Source organism: Manacus vitellinus, unplaced genomic scaffold, assembly GCF_001715985.3.
Source record: "Manacus vitellinus isolate BGI_N305 unplaced genomic scaffold, ASM171598v3 scaffold_92_pilon, whole genome shotgun sequence".
NCBI classification, from domain to species: Eukaryota; Metazoa; Chordata; class Aves; order Passeriformes; family Pipridae; genus Manacus; species Manacus vitellinus.
In genome coordinates this window covers 1,345,051-1,365,080 of record NW_021940877.1, presented here as the reverse complement: position 1 = coordinate 1,365,080, position 20,030 = coordinate 1,345,051, and the positions used below count along the sequence as shown (strand labels likewise).

Sequence of the window (20,030 nt, the reverse complement as noted above, 5' to 3'; positions counted from 1 at the left end):
TACCCTGTATCATTTGGGGAAGGAACAGTGTGGGAAGGGTTTTAGCTAAGTAAGATGATAGTTCTGCTCTGCCCTTCAGTGTTGATCTGCCATTAATAACATTGCCAGAATATTCCAATGTCCTGCAGGTTTTGTTCTGATTCTCTGCTGGGCTCCTCTTGCCAGGAGTCAGTTGTTCTTGAGTTCGATCTAAACATGAATTCCATCTTTGCAACCTTTCCCAGGGAGCTTCACAGCACCATGGAGCAGCATGTTGCAGTCAAGTGAGCAGTACTGCCTGGCCTGGGAATCCAAGTACTTGATGGAGCTTGGCAATGCCTTGGATTCCCTGCTGAATGGTTTTGTGAACATGATGGCTCAAGAAGCGCTAAAGTTCACTGTCTTGTCAGGTAAGAACTTAAATCATACCAGATCTGCTTGAGTGGCTCTTGTGCAGTTCCCCTGTTAGAGGAGCTTTACTAAAGAAGGAATATTTTGGAGGAGGCAGTGTTGGCACCACCCTGCAGGAGTGACCTGAGAACCTCCTGTACCACACCTGTGCTTTCCTGGATTGCTGAGCCACCACATCAGTGACTCATTTTGTTGAAATTACAGCTGGAAACACCTTCCTTCACGTGAGACTGTTCACTTTTGTATGTTATTAGACCACTTTACTGCTGTACATAAGCCTCCCCAACATGCAGGTTGCACTCACTCACAGCGTCTGTATCAGAACATCAGATTCTTCCTTATCTTCAGTCCAGCAAAGCATTTCTCAGCTCAGCTCTTGAAAAGAAGAACTGGAAATGAGAAAAGCTCCTAGGCTCAGCTTTTAACTTCAGTGAACTGTCTTGCTTTTGATGTTTTCTGAGAAACCTCTGTGTGTTGCAGGGATTGTGACGGCCTTGACGTGGCCAGCTTCGCTCCTGACTGTTGCCAGTGTCATTGACAACCCCTGGGGAGTGTGTCTGCACCGGTCTGCTGAAGTAGGCAAACACCTTGCACATATCATGCTCAGTCGACAGCAGGTAATTGTCCAGAAATTATCCAGGAATAAGGGTTGGAAGGGAATGGGCCCATGGAGGTGAAGTTTCATAGTCACACTAGTTAACTGTCAAGTGGTATTGTTCCAGGGAGACAAAAATTAATAAAAAATTTAGAGTGCTGCAGGAAGGTATCTGGTATTGGGGGAAAAGAGGAAGTCCTAAGTGAATCAGAGAAATCCTGCTGAGATTTGTTCCATTTAACCTAAAGCTTTTCTAAATGAGGAAGAAGAGATCCAAGTCGTAAATGACTAGTGGCTTGACCGAGTCACAACACAGCTTTGCCCACCCCCCTGGTGGAAATTGGAGAGTAGGAAGTAAGGATAGGTGAAAAATAGAGGAGAACACAGAGTGTTAAAAATATTCATTGATCATTAAGAGGCAGCAGCAAAGCAACCTGAGAGAAAAGTGTGTGGCAGCCAATGCCCTGTAAGCTTTGCTTCAGAGATGTGGAATGGGGTGGTATCTGAAAGAAGTGACAGAAGCTATTAAATCACCCTGAAAAGGCTTGAAAAAAGACATTTCTGCTCCCCAGAAACCTGCCATCATTTTCCAGGCTAGCACTGGTTTTTGCTGGCTGTATGTTCATCTCACACTGATCCATACTGATGTAGAGGAGAACCGGAAAGGAGCTGTGGCGCCAGAGCTGTGTGTCACAACAATATGGAACAGCAGAGTAGAAACAAACTTGATTCCTCATAAAAATCCTATCCCAGGAAAGCCAATAAACTTTATTTTGCCCTTTGTCTTGCTCCGGGGCATTTGTTACTGCATGTTAAGCATTTGCTGTTGTGAAAACACATTCCAGCGAGCTGGAGAGTATAAAACTAGTTAGTGTGATGTGTAAGGTGTCCATTGCACACCTGCTCCCTGGATACTACAATGACCATTTCTCATTTATGTTAAGATTAGGCTCCCTTTGATCTTACAGAAAATCTTATTAGGCTATTCAAAATAAAAGCTTAAAGCTTAAAACTCACATCATTTTTTATAACCATCACGTGGTGCTGCTGTCACTCAGTCTGAAATCTGGAAGTGGTCGATATTTTTTGTATTACAGCTGCTTCTTCTGTTTATTAAAACATTTTTAGGAAAATTCTGCTCCTTGAGTTAGGTTTTCATTTGGAAATTTCAAACCAGTGACAGCATCTGGTTTGGTTCTGCTTGAAAGAACTGCTTTGTTGTAAGTTCTAATCATTAGATTCTTTCAATTGATTTTCTGAAGATCAAAACATACAAAATACTCACATATGCAAAATCCTCCATATTGAACTGGACATAATCCCTTTGAAACCAACCAAATTGCTCAGATGTTTCAAAGATGATGGACAAGTCGGTGCTCTGTGTCTCAGGTTCTCAGGGACCCCAAGACCAGTCTCTCTTTCCAGATCTAGAGCAGAATTTAATGGATTTCTCTCCTTTTCTTCTTTCTCAGGGGAAGAGACCTGTCACACTGATTGGCTTCAGTCTGGGTGCAAGAGTCATTTACTTCTGCCTGCAGGAAATGGCTCAAGAGAAAGGTAAAATTCACCTTATAACCTTTTTCTCCTTTATTTTTCTTACTGCTGATAGAGAAGTTTTTCTTCCAAGAGGAAGAGTTTTTCTGGAAGAGAGCTTGGCTCTTTTAGGATAGGACAAAAATCTTTAAAAAATGGTTTTGAAATGCCTTTGGAGCCAAATTCTGTTGTCATTTCCCCCAGTTCAGCGGATTAAATCCTCTGCCTTCATTTGAGGTGCTCCAGTGGGTCAGTCTGGCCTGATAAACAACAACTGGACATTTGGATCAGCCTGGAGCTGCCCACATACTGCTGTGATCTCGGCAGAGGATGCTTTGCCTTTCTTGGGATCTCTCTGCAACTCTTTATCTGATTCTCTGAGTCCTCCCTTCCATTTAAGTCACTGAAATGCCTCTGTCATCTGCTATTTTTATGGTAATTTTTCCACAAAGTCAAGTATGAAACCATCTGTCAATTTATTACCCATTGTGGTTCTGTTTATTAATAGATTCTATTTTTAATTTAGAGAAAAAGAGAATAAAATCATTATGATCAGTTGATGGAAATTGTATCTTGGGCTTGATTTAGCAGTGAGTGTGTGCCTGTCTTCCCCCCATGTAGCAATTTAACTCATTAACCATTTATCCTCACAGATAATTACTAGTAAATAAGGAGCTTTATAAAGGAAAATGTGCAGTGAAGTCTAAAAAGTGGGAACAGAGTCAGGTGAGGATGGAGAGGTCAGCACTGACAGCTTTGTACCAGAACTTCACTTCTGGTTTAGGATGGAAGTCCTCAGATACAGGAATTCTATTCTCAAAATAAATCTAATCAAATCCAGAATGATCCTAATGGAGTGACACCGGAGCCAGCACCCAGATCCTAATCTGGCCCTAGATCTACACTTCTTGTGTCCTGAGAATGCCAGAGGCTGGGATATTTTCAGGCTTTTATTTAAGTCTGGAATATAATAGCCTGTTGCTAAGTAATCCATGGGAGGAAATCCTTAGGGGTTGGAAGGTTGGCTGCCACTCCAAAGAAGTCGGAGCATCATAGTGATGTATCAGAGCAGCTCCCACCCTACTCTGATTTTTCAGTTCCATAATTGAATTCTGAAAGCTGAGCTGTTTGTGAGATGAAAAGCAGCATGTTAAGTACAGATTGCCAAGGCCTTCCTCAAGACACATTCCAGAGAAGCCACAGAAGGAATGGAGCTGGGACCTGGGACAGCTGAGACTGATTTGGGTTTGGCCTTGGATGTCTCACACAAACACACGGCCTCATCACGCAGGGCGGGCTTTGCATCCAGATGGCAGTGGCATTTCTGAGGACAAATAACTAATGATGGATTAGCCAGTGAAACACCATGGCAGGAACTCAAATTCTGTTCAAATGCTTCTCTGCAAAGCAGTGGAATAACCTTTGGGATACTTCATCACAGGTGACTTTGGGAGCCAGAGCTCAGCAGGTTTCCAAAAAATGACATTGTAGCAGAAGATGGAGTAAATGAGCCATGGGAGACGCGTTACTGTGTGGGAAGATCCCTGCCCTGATTTCTTTGTCATGATTCCCATGTATTTCAATAATTAGCAATTAGCAAACTAATGCAAACTGATAATGGCTGTTACCACCAGACCCTGAAGCTTGAAACCCAACCGTGTGTGACAGGGATGAGGTGTCACACACTGGGGATTTATCCGGTACTGATCACAGCTCCTGTGACCACTATCCTGCTGGGCTGTGATGCCTGCTGTGGTCAGGTGTCGGGAATGCTGCTGACAGACTCTGCCCTGGAACACTGACCTGGCTCTGCATCTGTAACAGGTTGAATTCCAGCCCTGATCTCCTTTCAGTCAGGACTAACACAGTGAAGTGCTTTCCCTTTCCCAGTGAGTTGTATCCCTATGGCACAGCAAAGCCCTCCAGGCCTCAGGTTCAGCTTCTTCCTTCCACACTTTTTCTGGAAAAATCACCTTAATCAGGATTTAATTTTGACCCATCATTCTCGCTCTGCTCCCACCTTTTTGGACTTTATTGCACATTTTTCTATATAAAGCTCCATATTAAATAGTGACTCTCTATAATGCTAAATGGTTAATGAATTAGGGGTTTTTCCCTGCTTATGCAGACTTTATTGTTCTTCATCATCTAAAAGATTTGCAAACTGTGAAATACATTTATCTCGAGCCTCAGCAGCTTTGCAGGCCAGTGATCTGTTCCCATGTTTCTGTCCTCTTCTGTCAATATTCAAATAAAATGAGTATTTTTCAGCAAAACCTAAACATTTTTTGTTCTGAGCAAGAAATAAGCTGTACAAAGGACTGGAGAAACAAAAGCTTCCAATACCTTCCCCAAATATTCAGGATCCTGATGAATTAGCTGTTTGTTTATTCAGTTGGCTCACTTTGTGGCCGTAGAATTTAGTACCTTGTTTGGAACAAGCTTCCCGTTAGGAAGGCTCTGGGTTTCCTTTTGATTGCCCATGATTACAGGAACAGGACTTTATTGCTCACACAGATTACACTAACAAAATTGAATTTCTCTTTGCTCTTTTCCATCGGTGCAAAATTTCCTTTGCAATAAGGACTAATTCCAGGAGAGCTCGTTTGGATTTTGCTGTCAGGCACCGGGATTTACACTGTGCAGAAGGAGCAGGCGCTGCAGGGAGCTCCAGTCCTTTACTGCTCTCAGGGAAAGGAAACCAAGTGATTTTCGTTTTAAAAGTCCAGCCTCTCTCTCAAACATTTGGTTTAGCTCAGGTCTTCTAGGGCCTGGCCTCCCACAAGTGCAGAGTATGAATTTGGAATATTATGCCCATGAGTCTTCCATTTAGCTGCTGTGACATCAGGAGCTTCATCTCTCTTCACAAAGATTTATGAAAGGCACTGATATATTGTCCAGGAGTTTAGGAAAGTAGCAGAGCTGCCCAATATTTCTCATGCCATCATTATTTCTTCTGGAATTGCCTGGCTGCTGCTCTCTGATAAGTGAGGAAGATTTATTATGCTTAAAAGTCAACATTGCTGTTCACCAAATCCTGCCCTGGGCATTCAGGTTACAGCACAAGGAAATTGAAACAGTTTACTAAATCATCACTTGTATTGGCAAATGCCTCCATTTTTGCTACTTCCTAATCAATATTAAGAATTTGGAATTTTCTCTTACATGTGCATGTCATGTTTTTCATGGACTCAGCTCTAAGGACTGATTGTGGGAAGGGTTTATCATTCTTCATGTATGATAACATGATCACTCTGTGGGATGTCACCTGTTTCAAAGCTCTGTGCAAACTCAGATCAGTGGGTCTGCAAAAAGAACTTTCCCGAGGTTTCCAAACTTTTCCAGATGTTTGCTGCTTGAACAGCATCTCTTCTCCCTCCTGCCATCAGCCTGGTCCTTTTCACTGCCTCAGGATCTCTATTTTTCACATTTACTGACTCCTGCTGAACTTCAGACATCTAGCATTTGTGCAAAGTTTTATTTATGATCCTCCTTTCCGTTGTTTCTGTCCTTCAAATTGAAACTACAGAAAGGACGATTTTTCTGGACTTCACATCTGAACACACCCTTCCTTCATGTAAAAATATTTTCTGATCTACCTTTTAAATCTGAGCTGTTCTGCTTTCACTTAACAGACTCCCAGGGGATCATTGAAGACGTCATTTTACTGGGAGCTCCAGTGGAAGGAGAAGCCAAGCACTGGAAAGCTCTCACCAAAGTGGTGTCGGGCAGGATCATAAATGGTTACTGCAGGTGTGCTCAGTCCCCACTTCATTATCCTTGGAATGGTTTTACATATTTATCCCTTTTAAACACTTTCTAAGTGAATAATTGTTGAGCTGGTGAGGATGTTGATTCAGGAGCTTTGATTCAGAGCCTTGTCTCTCTGGAAGTCTCTCCCTCAGATCAATTGCAGGTAAGAGGCTTCAGGAGGCACTTGAAGGCTGATTGTGACACTGGAAGCCCGAGGTGCTCCACAGGTAGGTCCTGTTCCTACAGGGACAGTGTTTTATCACTGGCAGCCTAAAGCTGGGTCAGTGTGTTTGTGTGCATCATCTGATGTATTCTAAAATCCCTTTAAATCTCAGCTTTAGGTAAAGGACTATAAATAAGGCTGTTAAATTCACTGGCTTAAAGAATGGGAATTAAAATCTATAAAAGCTTTAAGGCACAATATACTTAGGGCTGCTTATGAGGAACAAGACGTGAAAATCACAATGGAAGGGAAGGAGCTCAAGCAAATTGAAGGTTTTTATGTCTACAGTAGGTTTCTGGTCAGGATAGTCCACATGAATAAGGTGTTTTACTTACAAAAGAAGAATAGCTGAAATAGTTGTAGAAAATTTAGTTAGGATGTGAAAGAATACCAAGATAGACTTGAAAAAAATATCAGCCTTTTAAAACCACACAGGCAACTAACTGCTGTGCAGAGTTGTGGGAGCTGTTGGGTAGGAAGAGGGAGGTTCAGACGCCCCAGACAGCTGAAGCGATCTCAAAAAAGCTATTAAAAATTCAAGCAACAGCTTGATGACTATTGACTAATAACCTAATGATTGTATATTGCAAGACAGGAACACTGCTTCCCAGCACAACCAGATAAGGGGAAATTAAAACAAAGGAATGAAGCAGGGAAGAGTAAGAGCATGGGGAAATAAACTGAGAAAGAACCAGGCAAGAAGATTAGCAAAGAACATATACCTGCAAGTGAAGACCATTTATAAAGCCATGAGCCTTCGGGTCAAGGAGAGGTGAAAATGCTGTTGGGTATTTTCCATGCACACATCCATATGGATGCCTACACACATACCTGTGAGGTGAGAAACTACTGTATTACTGTGCTTCTAACAGGGTATGTTAACTCACAAAGAAGAATTAAATAAATTAATTAAAAGTATTCAAGATCAAAACAACAATTAGGCTGAAAATTATTGCCTTTGTCCTTTTTGCATCTCAGGAGGTTTTAGGGATGTTGGATGTGCACAGCACTTACAGTATTTCTTCATGTGGATCAGGAAAAAGCAATTGCTGCCTCCCTGGGAGTGCTCTGAGTTCCTCCAAGAAGCCATAAATGATAGAAATTGTTGCAAATAACTGAGCTTACCCAGCAAACATTGTTCTTCTCTGCATCCTACAAAAATTGATTTCACTGCAAAAAGCTCAGTGTATTCATTTCCTATAACACACACAAAAAAGGAATAAAACAGTATGTGTGTGTCTAACCCTGTGTGTGGTAATTTGGTAAGTCGAGGTCTTGGGTGTTGAGTGAGAAGTGATGTAGAAATTGTAGCTTGTTGCTCACACCTAGGAAGAAGCAGGTAAGGAGACTGTCAGGAAATATTCCACTATGCAGGTTCTCTACCTTTCCCTCAGATGCTGATTTTGGGGTTATTCAGGAAGCATGAGGGGCAGCTAGAGGAGGGAGCTGACAGAGACGGGATATTTCTGTGAGGATTGAGGTATGAAATAAATATTATACAAATAGTTCTTGGTAAGACCTCAACTGATTCTGATTTCTGTGGTCTCTCCCTTATACAAAGGGTGACCTTGTTCTGTCACTTCAGGAGTAACTCTGTTTAGGTCAGATGAATTACACTGAATACAACTCCTGCAAGATCAGATTTGAGCCCAGTTTGTCGAGTTTCAGTCCAGTGTAACTTGTCTCCTTGGGCTTTGAAGTCCGTAGGGAGAGGGCAAGTGAAAACCAGCTGTCAGAGCTGTCCCCTCTGATTTCACAGTGGGGCTACAAATTCCTAGTGGGAAACCTCACCCAAATTAGTTGGACTCACTAAGCTTTTGAAAGAACCCAGGGCTTCATTGCCCTGGGTTGGACAATGTTGGACAACAGGATTTATTCCCTCTCTTCTCTGCTTCTAGAGGGGATTGGCTGCTGAGCTTTGTGTACAGAACCTCCTCTGTCCAGCTCAACGTCGCAGGACTCCAGCCAGTTGACCTGGATGACAGGAGGATGGTAAACATGGACCTTTCCTCTGTAGTAAGTAGTTCCTATATTCTGCTTTTTTCTCCATCATGCTTTGCTTGCAACACTGTAACCCCACACTCACTACTTAGGGGAAGCTGGGTACTGAAAAGAGCCCCTCCAGGTAAATTGTCCCTCTTCCTTCCCTGTCTTTGGGGAAACTGATCTCAGACTTCACTCTGGATTTTTTTGGCCCAGCCAGTGTTCAGCATTGAGCAAAAAACTGAGAATTTACCTCTCCTTTTGGATATATTTGGGGGTTTTTGGTTCTGACATATCTCATACTGGATACAGAAAATGCCATTATTCTCCAAGAAGGACCTTTCTGTCATAGGATCATAAAATGGTTTGGGTTGGAAGGGACCTTAAATATCATCTCATTCCAACCCCTGTGAGTCTGGATCGAGGGGAAGTGGGATTGGCAGCTGGAAAACGTGGAACTCAAAACATGTGACTGCATGCAGCCCACAATCTTATCTTGGTGGAGCCTCCAACACTGTTCAGGTTCATTCAGGGCCGTGTCCATGGGCCTTGTACCTTGGTCCCCAGGGCCACACCGACCAGAATTGGAACCGGTTTGGAATTACAGAAGCTCCATGATGGCAATGGTTGGTTTGCCAGGTCCTGCAGCCTGTTTGGAGTGTGGGTCTCCAGGAAGCAGGAAGAGACTCGTGGGTATATCTGGCAAGCATTCAGCTTCCTCAGAGCTATCCAGTGTCATTAATGATAAGCCACTGTTATAACATCTGGCAATATATCCAGCAGTATTCAACTCAATTACCTTAAGCAAACTCATCATCACATTGTTGTCTCATGAGTGAGCTCTTCCATGGAAAACCATGCAGAACTCAGCTTGTGCATCCATATCCACAGAAATCTTGGGCATGTCATCGTGTCTTTCCTTATCTTAATTGTTTTAATTAATTTTTCACTCTCTGCAAACTGGGAGATGCTTGGTACAAAGCTCAGGATACTTCTATGGTTGTTGTTCCTGCCATGACTTTTCCCAAATGTCCCCACAAGCTGGCAGGGACTGTCAGTGTTACTCTGGAGCCAAAGGCACTTTGAAGAGTTTTCAGAATTTTTGTAGCACCATCCTCCTGAGCCTATAAATACCCAACTGCTCCCCGCTCATTTCATTCATTATAACTGAGCTCTGCACAGCCTTTGCCAGCAAACACAGGGCTTAGTACTGAACAGAGAGAACAGACACTTCACAGAACAAAATATGGGCTTCCCATATTTTGGAAGGGGTATAGTGGAGGCTTTTAAACATGGTCCAGCACTTGTATCTTTGCATCTCACTGAGTTGTCAGCATTTCCACACACTCCCACATCCAGTTTCTCACCATCCCCAGAGCTGCCATTAGTCACTTTCTATCTGACATCTGTTGCTGGCTTGAAAATGGCCAAAGATGCCAAGTGGTGGCACTGGGGTGACGTTTCCTGTCAGTCAGTCTGTGTTACTCTCCTCTTTTTGAGTTCTCTTCAAACACCCTCCTTCTATTGACCTGCTTCCTGAACTGTGAAGCCCCTGGGGTCCTGCACACTTTATCCTGCAGCAGCCTCTCCATTTCCCTTAGAGGAGCAGGATTTACATTTCAGCTGAATGAATAATGTTTACAGAGCTGCTCTCTGCTCATCTCCTAGGGCTGTGCATCTGCCTGGTGCCAGCAGACAATCCCAGTGCTGCTCTCCTTCAGAAGGAGCTGACACCTCCACTTCCTTCATCTCACTGCAAAGCTTTGGGGGAGAAATGTATATTAAGTAGGTGTCATTCTCTCGATCTGTTTTCCAGACCATGGAGCTTTATAGGAAGAAATACAGTGCGTTCTGTTGAACATTTTAGAAGTAAAAGGAGGAAGAATGGGAAGGAAATTTCCAGGGACAATATTTTTTTTAAACGTTAAGAAAGCAAAGATGGATTTTGCTGCAATTACAGTGCAGTAGCATAACAGAAAAATACATGCTGATATTTAGAGATGTATAGAGAAGTTTTCTTTCTGGGGACCAGCTCCATCTCTGCAGATGCCCTTGCTGGAGGTCCCCGTGAGTCTCCTGCCAGAAGAACAAGGTGTGATAAAAAACTGTAACTGATGCAAAGGTGTTCAGCGTGGAAGTATTACACAGGCAGCCTCAGTATTTTTGGTATCTCCCAGTCCATCCATGATGAAAACTGGACTGGATCCAAACAGCTTGGTTCTCTTTGCTGTGGTAGCACCAGAATCCTCTGAGTGGAGGACTAAGAGCCCTCAGTATAACCAGGAACTCACCTCCAAGGCCTCTATCTCATGTCTCTCTTGATTAATGCGTTTTTTATCAACTGTCAGTTAAAAAAACAGAGAGAAAAACTCCTCCCACTCAGCAAATGGTTATAAAATCCTTCCTCATGGTTACAATGGGGCTGATTTATTCAGTGGGTTTGTTTGACAGCACCTGTTAGAGACCAAGGAAGTGGTGGAGCTACAGTGGATTATCCGGAGTTTGTACAGTGCAGGCTGAATTAACGTTTGAATATTGCAGAGCTGCTCTGAGGCAGAGCACAGGGAGCATTTTCAGGCAGGCTCACAGGTTAGGAATTGGTGTTTTAGTTTCTCTGGGCAGTTTCACGGCATCAGAAAACAGGGATTAACTTGCAAATTTAGGGGCAGTGGGAATATGGTGGTTGGAAATCTAGTGGAGAGCAGGGATGGATCACAGTCTGCCAGCACTGCCAAAGCCACCACTAACCCATGTCTCCAAGTGCCACATCCACATGGCTTTTAACTCCCTCCGGGGATGGGGACTCCACCACCACCCTGGGCAGCCTGTTCCATTGTCTGACCACCCTGTCCATGAAGAAATTTTTCCTAATATCCAACCTAAACCTCCCCTGGCATAGCTTGAGGCTGTTTCCACTCATCCTGTGACTTGTTACCCTCCCCTAGCTCCACCCTCCTTTCAGTTCTCCGGAGAGGGACCAGTATTCCTGTTATGAGGGAGGACAAACAGATTCAAGGCATTCTGGCCCTCAGCCAGGCAGGTACATCAATACCATAAGCAGATGAATTTTGTGGAATACAACTGCTTTGACACTTCTGTGAGTCAGACTTTTCCCCCAAACACGTTAACCTGTGTTTTTTCCCACTGTATTCCCAAGACTTGCAGCAAAGAATTAATTGTCATTACAAAATACGGATTAATTAAGAACCCTGGGGAGTTCAAAAGGCAAAAGGTTGCCAAGGTCTCATTCCTTCTCTTTTTTTCACTTGTTCCAAATGAGCAGTGCCACCTCCCATGGTGACAGGCAAAAACAGGATCAGAGGAGCAGGAGCTTGGAGCAGAACTCAACTTCAAGCAGCAACCTGGGGGAGCTGGGAGAGCCTCTCTCACATTGGGGGGAAATCCAGGGCTTTATGGAAATTAGTCTATTTGTCTGTTGGTCTGTGGGGTCACAGGGATGGTTTCTACAACCCTAGAGTCATCGGTGGCTTCATTTTCTGTGCTTCTTCTTGATTTGAGAGCTCCGAGAATCCCAGATTAAATACATATTAAATACATTTTTCCCTTTGGGACACAAGCAGAGGGTTCTGGCATTGTCACTGTGTTAGAACAGAGAAGAAACTGGAAAAGCTTTTCCAAAAAAAGGGCGATCAAAGCCATTAATAACTTGCAGTTTGGTTTTGCTTTGTGGCTGATAAATCCCAAAGGCTTTCATTCAACCACAGCCTGTGTCAAGGTTCATTGAATGTTCTCTGGTTCCTGCTGTGGGAATCTGCTCTGCCTTTGGCTTTTGGGAGATCCAACCACATTCCCCTGCCCAGCCAGCATTAGAGTTTTGCCATAAGCTGTGGGAAAACTGTGGAAAACAGCCAGGACATTTTCTTCCAGGCTGAGAATTGGGGTTGTTCAGCTTGGAGAAGAGAAAGCTTCAGGGTGACCTTAGAGCCCTTCCAGTGCCTAAAGGTGCTCCAAGAGAGCTGGAGAGGGACGGTACAAGGGCCTGGAGTGACAGGACAAGGAGGAATGACTTCCCACTGCCAGAGGGCAGGGTTGGATTGGAGATTGTGGAGAAATTCTTCCCTGTGAGGGTGGTGAGGCCCTGGCACAGGGGTGACTGGATTTTGAGTGATAATGTGGCACAACTTGGGAGCCCTGCAACCCATCAGCCTGTGCCACCATCTGGACCATGCTCTGCGTGGGTTTGGAGGCAGCATCCAGAACTGAGGAGTTTTTGGAAAGCACCAGTGGCATTTGAGCTTCTCCCTTCTGTACCAGTAACTCCCCAAAACTGTCTGGCAGTTCAGTTCAGAGGTAGGATTGGACTCCAGCGCTCTTCCGGGACAACATATTCACTGTAGCTTTGGGAAAGGGAGAGTAAACAATAACCCAAGTTGCTGAGCTGGCTCTGCAGTTTGATTCCATTCTGTGTGTACACACAGTGTCTGACACCCAGAGGAGGAAAGGGCTGCTGAAAGGTGAACTGTGATTATCAGTTGAGCTCCAGAACCTGCAGCTCACTCCAGGAACTCTTTCACCACCCCCAAAATACCATTTGCTGTGAAAACAGACAGTATTTGCTAACAGGGAATCCCTGAAGGATGCCCTCCAGGGTCGTTACTGCTCCTGCTGAAATAACAACTCTGCAGAGATGTTTTAACTTGATGGAATCTTTTCTTGCATGATAAAGTTGCTCTTTGTACGTGATGGGCTCAAAACAAATCCAAGGGGTGAAATTCTCAAGGGTATGAGTGACCTGTGCCTCCTCCACCACACTGCCTGCCTCCTCAGTGATTCCCTGTGAATCCATAGGGTGTTGGTGACGGGCAGCAGGAGGAAGGCACAGGGAGCAGAGAGGCTGAGGGACACTGAGCTCAGCTCGGGCAGTTCCACAGCCCTGCAGAGCAAACAGGGATTTGGAGCCAAATGTACTCCTTGTGTTGCTGCTCAGGATGGGTGGTGGAGCTTTTATTGAAGGACTCTGGGCACGACCTCAGGATACTTGGCTCTGGAGGGAACAGTGAAGTCTTGTCTCTGCCATATGGAGTGATGTCAGTGTTGTGATGGAGCAGGAGCTGTGCCTGTGCCCACATGAGGCCATGGCAGAGCCAAGACCATATAGAATGTCTCCTTTCTCCCGGCCCTTTCTCTGCCCTCCCCTTGCCAGGCTCCAGCACACATTGTGTTCCTTTAGCTCAAACCAGAGAGAAACTGGGATTCCTCCTCTGTACACAACAAAACCACTTCTCTGTGAATTTAACAGTCGCAGCTGATTGTACTCAGTGACTTTTTGACACTTTTGGGTGGATTTGAACTTGAAAACCTTTCCAAACATGCTGAGCTGATGGCTCCTTTCTGCTGGCTGGTGGATCCCGCTGAGCAAAGCCATCAGTTGTCCTCCAGAGATCTCCCAGCAGCAGCAGTGCCAGAGACAGCTGGCTCATGTTTTCCAATGAGTCAAAGCAACCATAAAGTCAGATAGAGCAGGGAAAAGTCACCTAAACACACCAATAAACCCACCCCACTGCTTTCATTTCCTTAAAACAAGCAGAAATCTATTTGCTCTGGTGCTGAGCACACTCTTCCATTCATCCTGAAATTCCTCCTGGACTTTGTTCTGATAAATACTCAAACAACCTCTTTATTTCCCTTTAAAGTTTTTATTGACTATGTTGTAGATGTTCCCCTCCCATCTCCTGCACAGCCTACCCAGTGGAGGAATTCATCCTTTGATAGCAGGTGGAAACAGGCTTTAGAGATCTGGAATTGCTGGATTTTCCCACCAGGATGGCAAGTGGCAAGGCAGTTTGTTTGCTGTTCTTTTGCTGATGGCTCAGTGCTCAATGTCACACTGCAGCAGAGTCCTCCCTCCTCTTACACTTCTCAGGGCTTGTGCTGGTCCAGCTTTAGGGAATCCTTTCCTGGGCTGTCCTGGAGACAGGAGTGAATTTCCTTGGAAGAGATTTAGAGGTTTAGCAGAGCTGCAGGAAGGGATGGATTTTCAGGAGGTCTCAGCTTCTCTTTTAGCTGCATGAGCTCTTCAGAATGGCTCATACCCTGCATCCCTCGGTGATCATGGTGATCAAGGAAGAGGAATTCCCTGTTGTTTTAGTGGAAGCTGCTGGATACTGAGGAGATACGAAAATCTAGTCCTTAAGGTGGCAGAGGAAATTTGTTCCCTCTGACTAATGGCTCAGTAACACCAGGATGAGAAATCCCCAAGCACTGACCAGGGCAGGCAGATGGTGGTGACAGGAGAGGTTCTGAATGCAATAAACCAAAGGCCTTCAGCCCCAACTCCCAGCAAGACCAGCTCCTTCCTGTCTATCCCCACCTTGCTCCTTCGGCACCAACCACCCTGACTGAGCAGCAAAAGATTTCTATTTTTCCAGAGGACAATGTCCACAGCCCACAGCCAGTTCCTCAGTCCTTCCATGGTTAACTAATCAGTTCCAAACACACAGAGCACGTTGAGCCATCTGGAGGGATTCAAGTCACATATTGTATGTCTGATGTGCAGATTAAATCCTTCAGTTTGCTCCAAGCCCTAAGTGCAGCCAAATGTTTCCTCCTCCAAAGCCACTTCATGCAAACTCCTTGGAGGTTTGGATTTTTGGGAGGAAAGACTGGCTTTAGTTTTGGGAGAGCTGTGCTGGGAACCCTGGTGCTGGCACAGCGATGAATCCCAGAATCCCAGAACGGTTTGTGTTGGAAGGCACCAGTTCAAACCCCCTGCCATGGTTAGGGACGCCTTCCACTAGCCCAGGTTGCTCCAAGCCCCATCCAACCTGGCCATGGACACTTCCAGAGATGGGGCAGCTGAAGGATTGCTCTGGAACCAGGCAGGAGCTGAGCAGAGGGTCCATGGCTGGTGTCTTTGCAGAGCTCTGTGAAGAGCTCTTACCATCATCATCCCTTTCTGGGGCACTCATCTACCTGGCTGGGAAGCACGAAACCTGGGACCGGGGTGTTGCATATTCCTTGATGTGGAAATTCCCTAATTACTAGCAAGGTTTGGGTAAATAAGAGGCTGAGCCAGCTCTCTGGCTGGGTCAGGGAGGTTTAAACTGCTGGAAATTGAATTTACCAAAGATGCTGCAGTATCTCAGGATGCTGTCAGTGCATCAAGTGCTTGGTTTGTGCAGGACACCTGGAATGGGGAAGGAATTTCTTCCTCTCCAACCATGTGGCCTTTAGTATAAACAAGTCACCTTCGGAGGAGGTTTTCTGTTCTCTTGCTCCCTGACTGGAAGGATACATTCCAACATTCATCTCAGAAGGCTTTATCTTATCGTGGAATTCATCTTACAATAAAAACATCTGGGTTTTTGCACATGCTGTTGACTTTTATTTGGTTTATGGACCCATAACTCTTGGGCTCCTGGTTTTATATTGTGTGGGATGGATCAGTGCAGCCTCCAGCCAAGAACCTTAACGCGCTTGGTAGCTGTGTGAGGTTTAATGACTGTATCTTAATTTAAATAAGATAATCTTGGCTTTTACAAGGGAGCTGAGGCACCTGGAGGAATGTCATTTAGCACAGAACAGGGAGCTGAACTAAGAGAAATCATCTCCTACCTGGCTGTCTCTCCCTGTGGCAGAGCTGCTCCTCTTACCCTCATGGCACACAGGATTTGGGGGTTGTAACTCAGCCAGGCCCAGGCTTTTAAACGTCTCAGAAGAAAAATAATCCAGCAGCAGCATGTGCCCCAAAGGCTGCTGCCAGTTCAGGCAGTTCCATACACAACTGCATTTATCCAATGGTGGAATCACCAACCCTGGAAGTGTTCAAAAACCGTGTGGATGTGGCACTTGGGGATGTAGTTTAGTGGTGGCCCTGGCAGTGCTGGACTTGATGATCATAAATATCTTTTCCAACCTTAATGATTCCGTGATTCTTTGATTTTCCAGCCTCATTCTTTCCTCCTCAGAGCCAAACCCAAGTTTCATGGCAGTGGTGGCTGTTGGGATGAAGGACTTGGCTGAGCTGGGTCCCCACGGGTTCCCCACTCACAGGATTCTTCTTCCCTGCAGGTAAACGGCCACCTGGACTACATGAAGCAGATGGACACCATCCTAAAAGCTGTGGGCATTAAAACCAAGGAATACCAGCCAGTAGAGAAGGGCAGTGGCAGTCTTTTCCCCCCTCTAGCCAAGAAATCTCTGCAGGAAGCAGGCAGCAAGGCTCGGGGAGAGGAAAACACCAGGAAAGAGGAGGATGAGGCTGGGGGTGAGGCTCTCCCAGCCAGCTGTGCTCACCGACGGGATTCCTCCAGCTCTCTCCTGGGAGAACCCTCTCTGCCCTGCCTGAACTGCTATCACAGCAGGGACAGCAAGGACCAGGCAGCAGAAGAAGGAGTAAATTAGAGCAGAGCTGCTTAGCCAGCACTAAAACAGCTGTGACACTGGGATTCCCCAGGGATAGAGCCGGCGGAGCTGGAGCTGCAGTTTCCAGCCCCTCAAGTGAGCCTGGAGGGTGGCACTGGTTTGGCACTAGATCAAAGCATTCAGAGCAGCTGCCAACAGCGGCTCCCGGTTCCCACGGACGAAAGAGGGGTGGTTCCTGCCTGTATCTGCACTGCTCCTCAGGAATCCGGGACAGATCCCCATCCAAATCCTTGCAGGAAGCAGCTGTTCCCCCTCAGCACTGCGTCCCTATAACTGAAAAGCAAATGGCTCTGAGGGGATTTTAATCATATCGCGGGGGGGGCTCATCACTAGGAAATTAAAAGCGTTTTTCCACTGGAGATTGGTTTGGTTTGTGGATTTCAGGTGTGTTGAGGGCTCTGCCTGCCCCACTTCGGGCAGATCAGTGTCCACACTTCAGCTATGCTGGCTGGGGAGGAGAAAGGCTCAGGCTGCCAGGGCACTTTCCAATCTCCAAGGCTGTTTTCCTGTCCCCAGGTTGATGACAATGAGTGTTGGAGGGCCCGTTCCTGTTAGAAACACATTTGGGACCCTGGGTGACAGCAGCAGGAAAACTGATGGCTTATGAAACTTCCAGGCTCTCCAAGCCCAGCAACCCACTGACACTTTCCTTTTGAGTCACACACACATCTCCAGCCTTAAAAGCCCCCTTTATTTTTAATTGGCTTAAAATAAAACCCATACTTGGCATAGGATAAACATGAATCTGTTTCATTTCTACCTCCTTCCCTAAAAGTGAATTGGTTCCACTCTCTTCTCCCCAGTCTCAGAGCAGAGGAAAGGACACAGCTTTACATCCCCTGCTAGCAGAGCTCCCAATTCTTGTGGGACTGATCCACATCTTCCATAAAAGCTCGTTTTCTGTCCTGTTTTTCTGCTAAGCCCAGGAAAATGCATCTGGCAGGAGCGTGACAAGTGGATGCCTCTGCTCTGAGAACACCTCTGAGGTTTTCTACTTTGCCACAAGTGTGATGGTACAAACACCTCCCACCCCTGATCTGGGAGGTCTCATTGACTCAGAAGGGGAAGGAGTGCAATTGCACCTTCCAATTTCGGTTCATGGAGGGTCTTCCTCCCGCCTCCCTGATCCAGCACCCCCTCTCCTTCCTTCCCCTGCAGGCTCCCTGCAAACCTTACCTGCAGATTATTTCTCACGGAGTCAAAGACATGGCTGGTTTTGGGGATGATGCCGTAACACAGCAAAGCACAACGGTTTGGGTTCAGTGCCTGGTGTTTCCTCTCCCCAAATCCAACATCCAGGGGGGCTCAGACCTTCTCAGCTCCTTTCTGGAGCAGTGATGGGAGACATCTCTTGAGACAGGCCACAGGGTCCCGCGTGCTGGGGCTGTTTGCCCGGTCAGTGTTGATGCTGCTGGCTGCAGGGAAAGAATGGGATTTCTCCACTCATCCAAGGCTTTGTCCACAAGCAAACACCTAATTATTACAGTCTTGATGAGACAGTAATGAACTATTGCTTTTGAACATTTGGCTTGAAGATCACTCTCTCTCTCTCTCTCTGTCCATCTCCCAAGGCTAATTAAGTACCTAACAGATTTCCAGACTCCATCGTGCATTTTCCTGCTCCTTTTTAACAGGAGTTGTAGTCAAAGTGTGGCTTTATATAAAGCTGTTTTGTGGGAAGATGCACATATTGATCTCTATGCTTGACACCAGCCCCAGGCTCTCTGTCGCCCCATCCAGGGGAAAATGTATTGAACAGTTTGAGGTTTGAACCTGATGAACCCTCAGTGTGTCCCAGTCGCTCATCCCTGACTGCTGGGCCAGTGCCGGCTCCCAGGGGGTACAAAGTACCAAGTAAATGTCAAGTTGGTCATAAAAACTCTTGTTCAGTTCTGGAACATCCATGGGCAACGTGGAAAGAAAACTAGTGAGATTTGCTTGGAGCGTGGCTGTTTCTTCCAGCATTCCATATCCAGGGGATGCTCTGTGTCTGTTTGGATACTGGTGAGTTCCAGGAGCACAGTCAAACCTGTTAATGGGAGCTCAGAATTAGGCAGAAGGCTTGGAGGGGAGGGGTTCAGGGAGGGCACAGCAGCCAACTGTCAGCCCAGCTCTGCAGCCCAAAGGCACTTGAGGAAGAATTTACTAAAATCATTTGTTTTATTGATTATTTTAAGAGCCCACTTGCCACATTACTCACTGTTCTCTCTGCTTATGGCTATGGTGGGGGTGGGCTGAATGGAGGCGGCCTGGAATTGTCATTTAAAAGACAGTATTTCTTTAGATTCCTATTTGAAAGGGGGGGAGAGTGTATTTTCTAATTGCATCATCTAAAAATTAACGGATTGTCAGAGAGAAGTGTGGTGGTCCTGTGCCAAGAATGGGAAGCTGTAGGATGGAGCTGTAAGAGGCACTGATCCCATTACTACTGTCACACAACCCACAAAGCCATGACGAGTCGCATCCTCACACCCCCACAGAACATCCAAAAATCAGTGTTGGACATTCTGCACCCAATTGAACCCCCATAGTGCAGTTCTCCATGATTAAACACGATGGTTTCACTGGGCTGTAACTCACTGCTTAACAGGAAACCGAGACAGACATGCTCCAAGTCAGGAGAGGAAACGCAGCTCCAAGAAGACGTGATGTTCCATGGGCTGAAGCAGCTCCAAACCTCTTATCCATGAGTCATGGGATGTGTTTCCATCACTCCTCTCAGTGCAGTAGGTGAAATGGAGGTGATCCATGTGTGAAAACTGAAAACCAAGCCTTGGTTTAAGTTTAGGGGGACAGATGATCTGGAATCCAAGGTTCAAACTAACCAGGATGGAAAGAATCTTAGAATCACAGAATCACAAAATATGCTGAGTTGGAAGGGACCCACAAGGATCATCGAATCCTGGCCCCCTTGGGATACCCCAAGAATCCCACCACGTGCCTGAGAGTGTTGTCCAAAGGCCACAAGAAGGGTGAGGGACTGGTGCCAGTGAGCAAAGGAGGGATGGAAGAGAGAGAAACAAGGCAGTGACACGTGGTTGAACCTACCCACAGCAGTGCCCCTCCACGAGCTGCGCGATGCACTGGAAGAGGGAATTGGAGCAGCAGCATGTGGGCTGTTTGTGTGGGGCTGAGGGATCCTTCCCAGCACATGGAGCTCTGTGACCC

At 45.8% G+C, this 20,030-nt stretch overlaps 1 protein-coding gene across 3 annotated transcripts in view; it reads left to right on the top strand.

Annotated features, from left to right (window-relative positions):
• Positions 1-17,600, top strand: part of TMCO4 (transmembrane and coiled-coil domains 4) — a 36,523-nt gene extending 18,923 nt beyond the window's left edge. For all 3 annotated transcript variants that reach the window (XM_018086313.1, XM_029965214.1, XM_029965215.1), the window contains 6 exons: positions 225-389; positions 871-1,007; positions 2,458-2,542; positions 6,154-6,271; positions 8,393-8,510; positions 16,509-17,600. In XM_018086313.1, coding sequence (XP_017941802.1) covers positions 225-389; positions 871-1,007; positions 2,458-2,542; positions 6,154-6,271; positions 8,393-8,510; positions 16,509-16,841 — 956 coding nt within the window. In that variant the 3' untranslated portion in view covers positions 16,842-17,600. The remainder of the gene's footprint in view (positions 1-224; positions 390-870; positions 1,008-2,457; positions 2,543-6,153; positions 6,272-8,392; positions 8,511-16,508) is intronic.
• Positions 17,601-20,030: the final 2,430 nt, after the last annotated feature.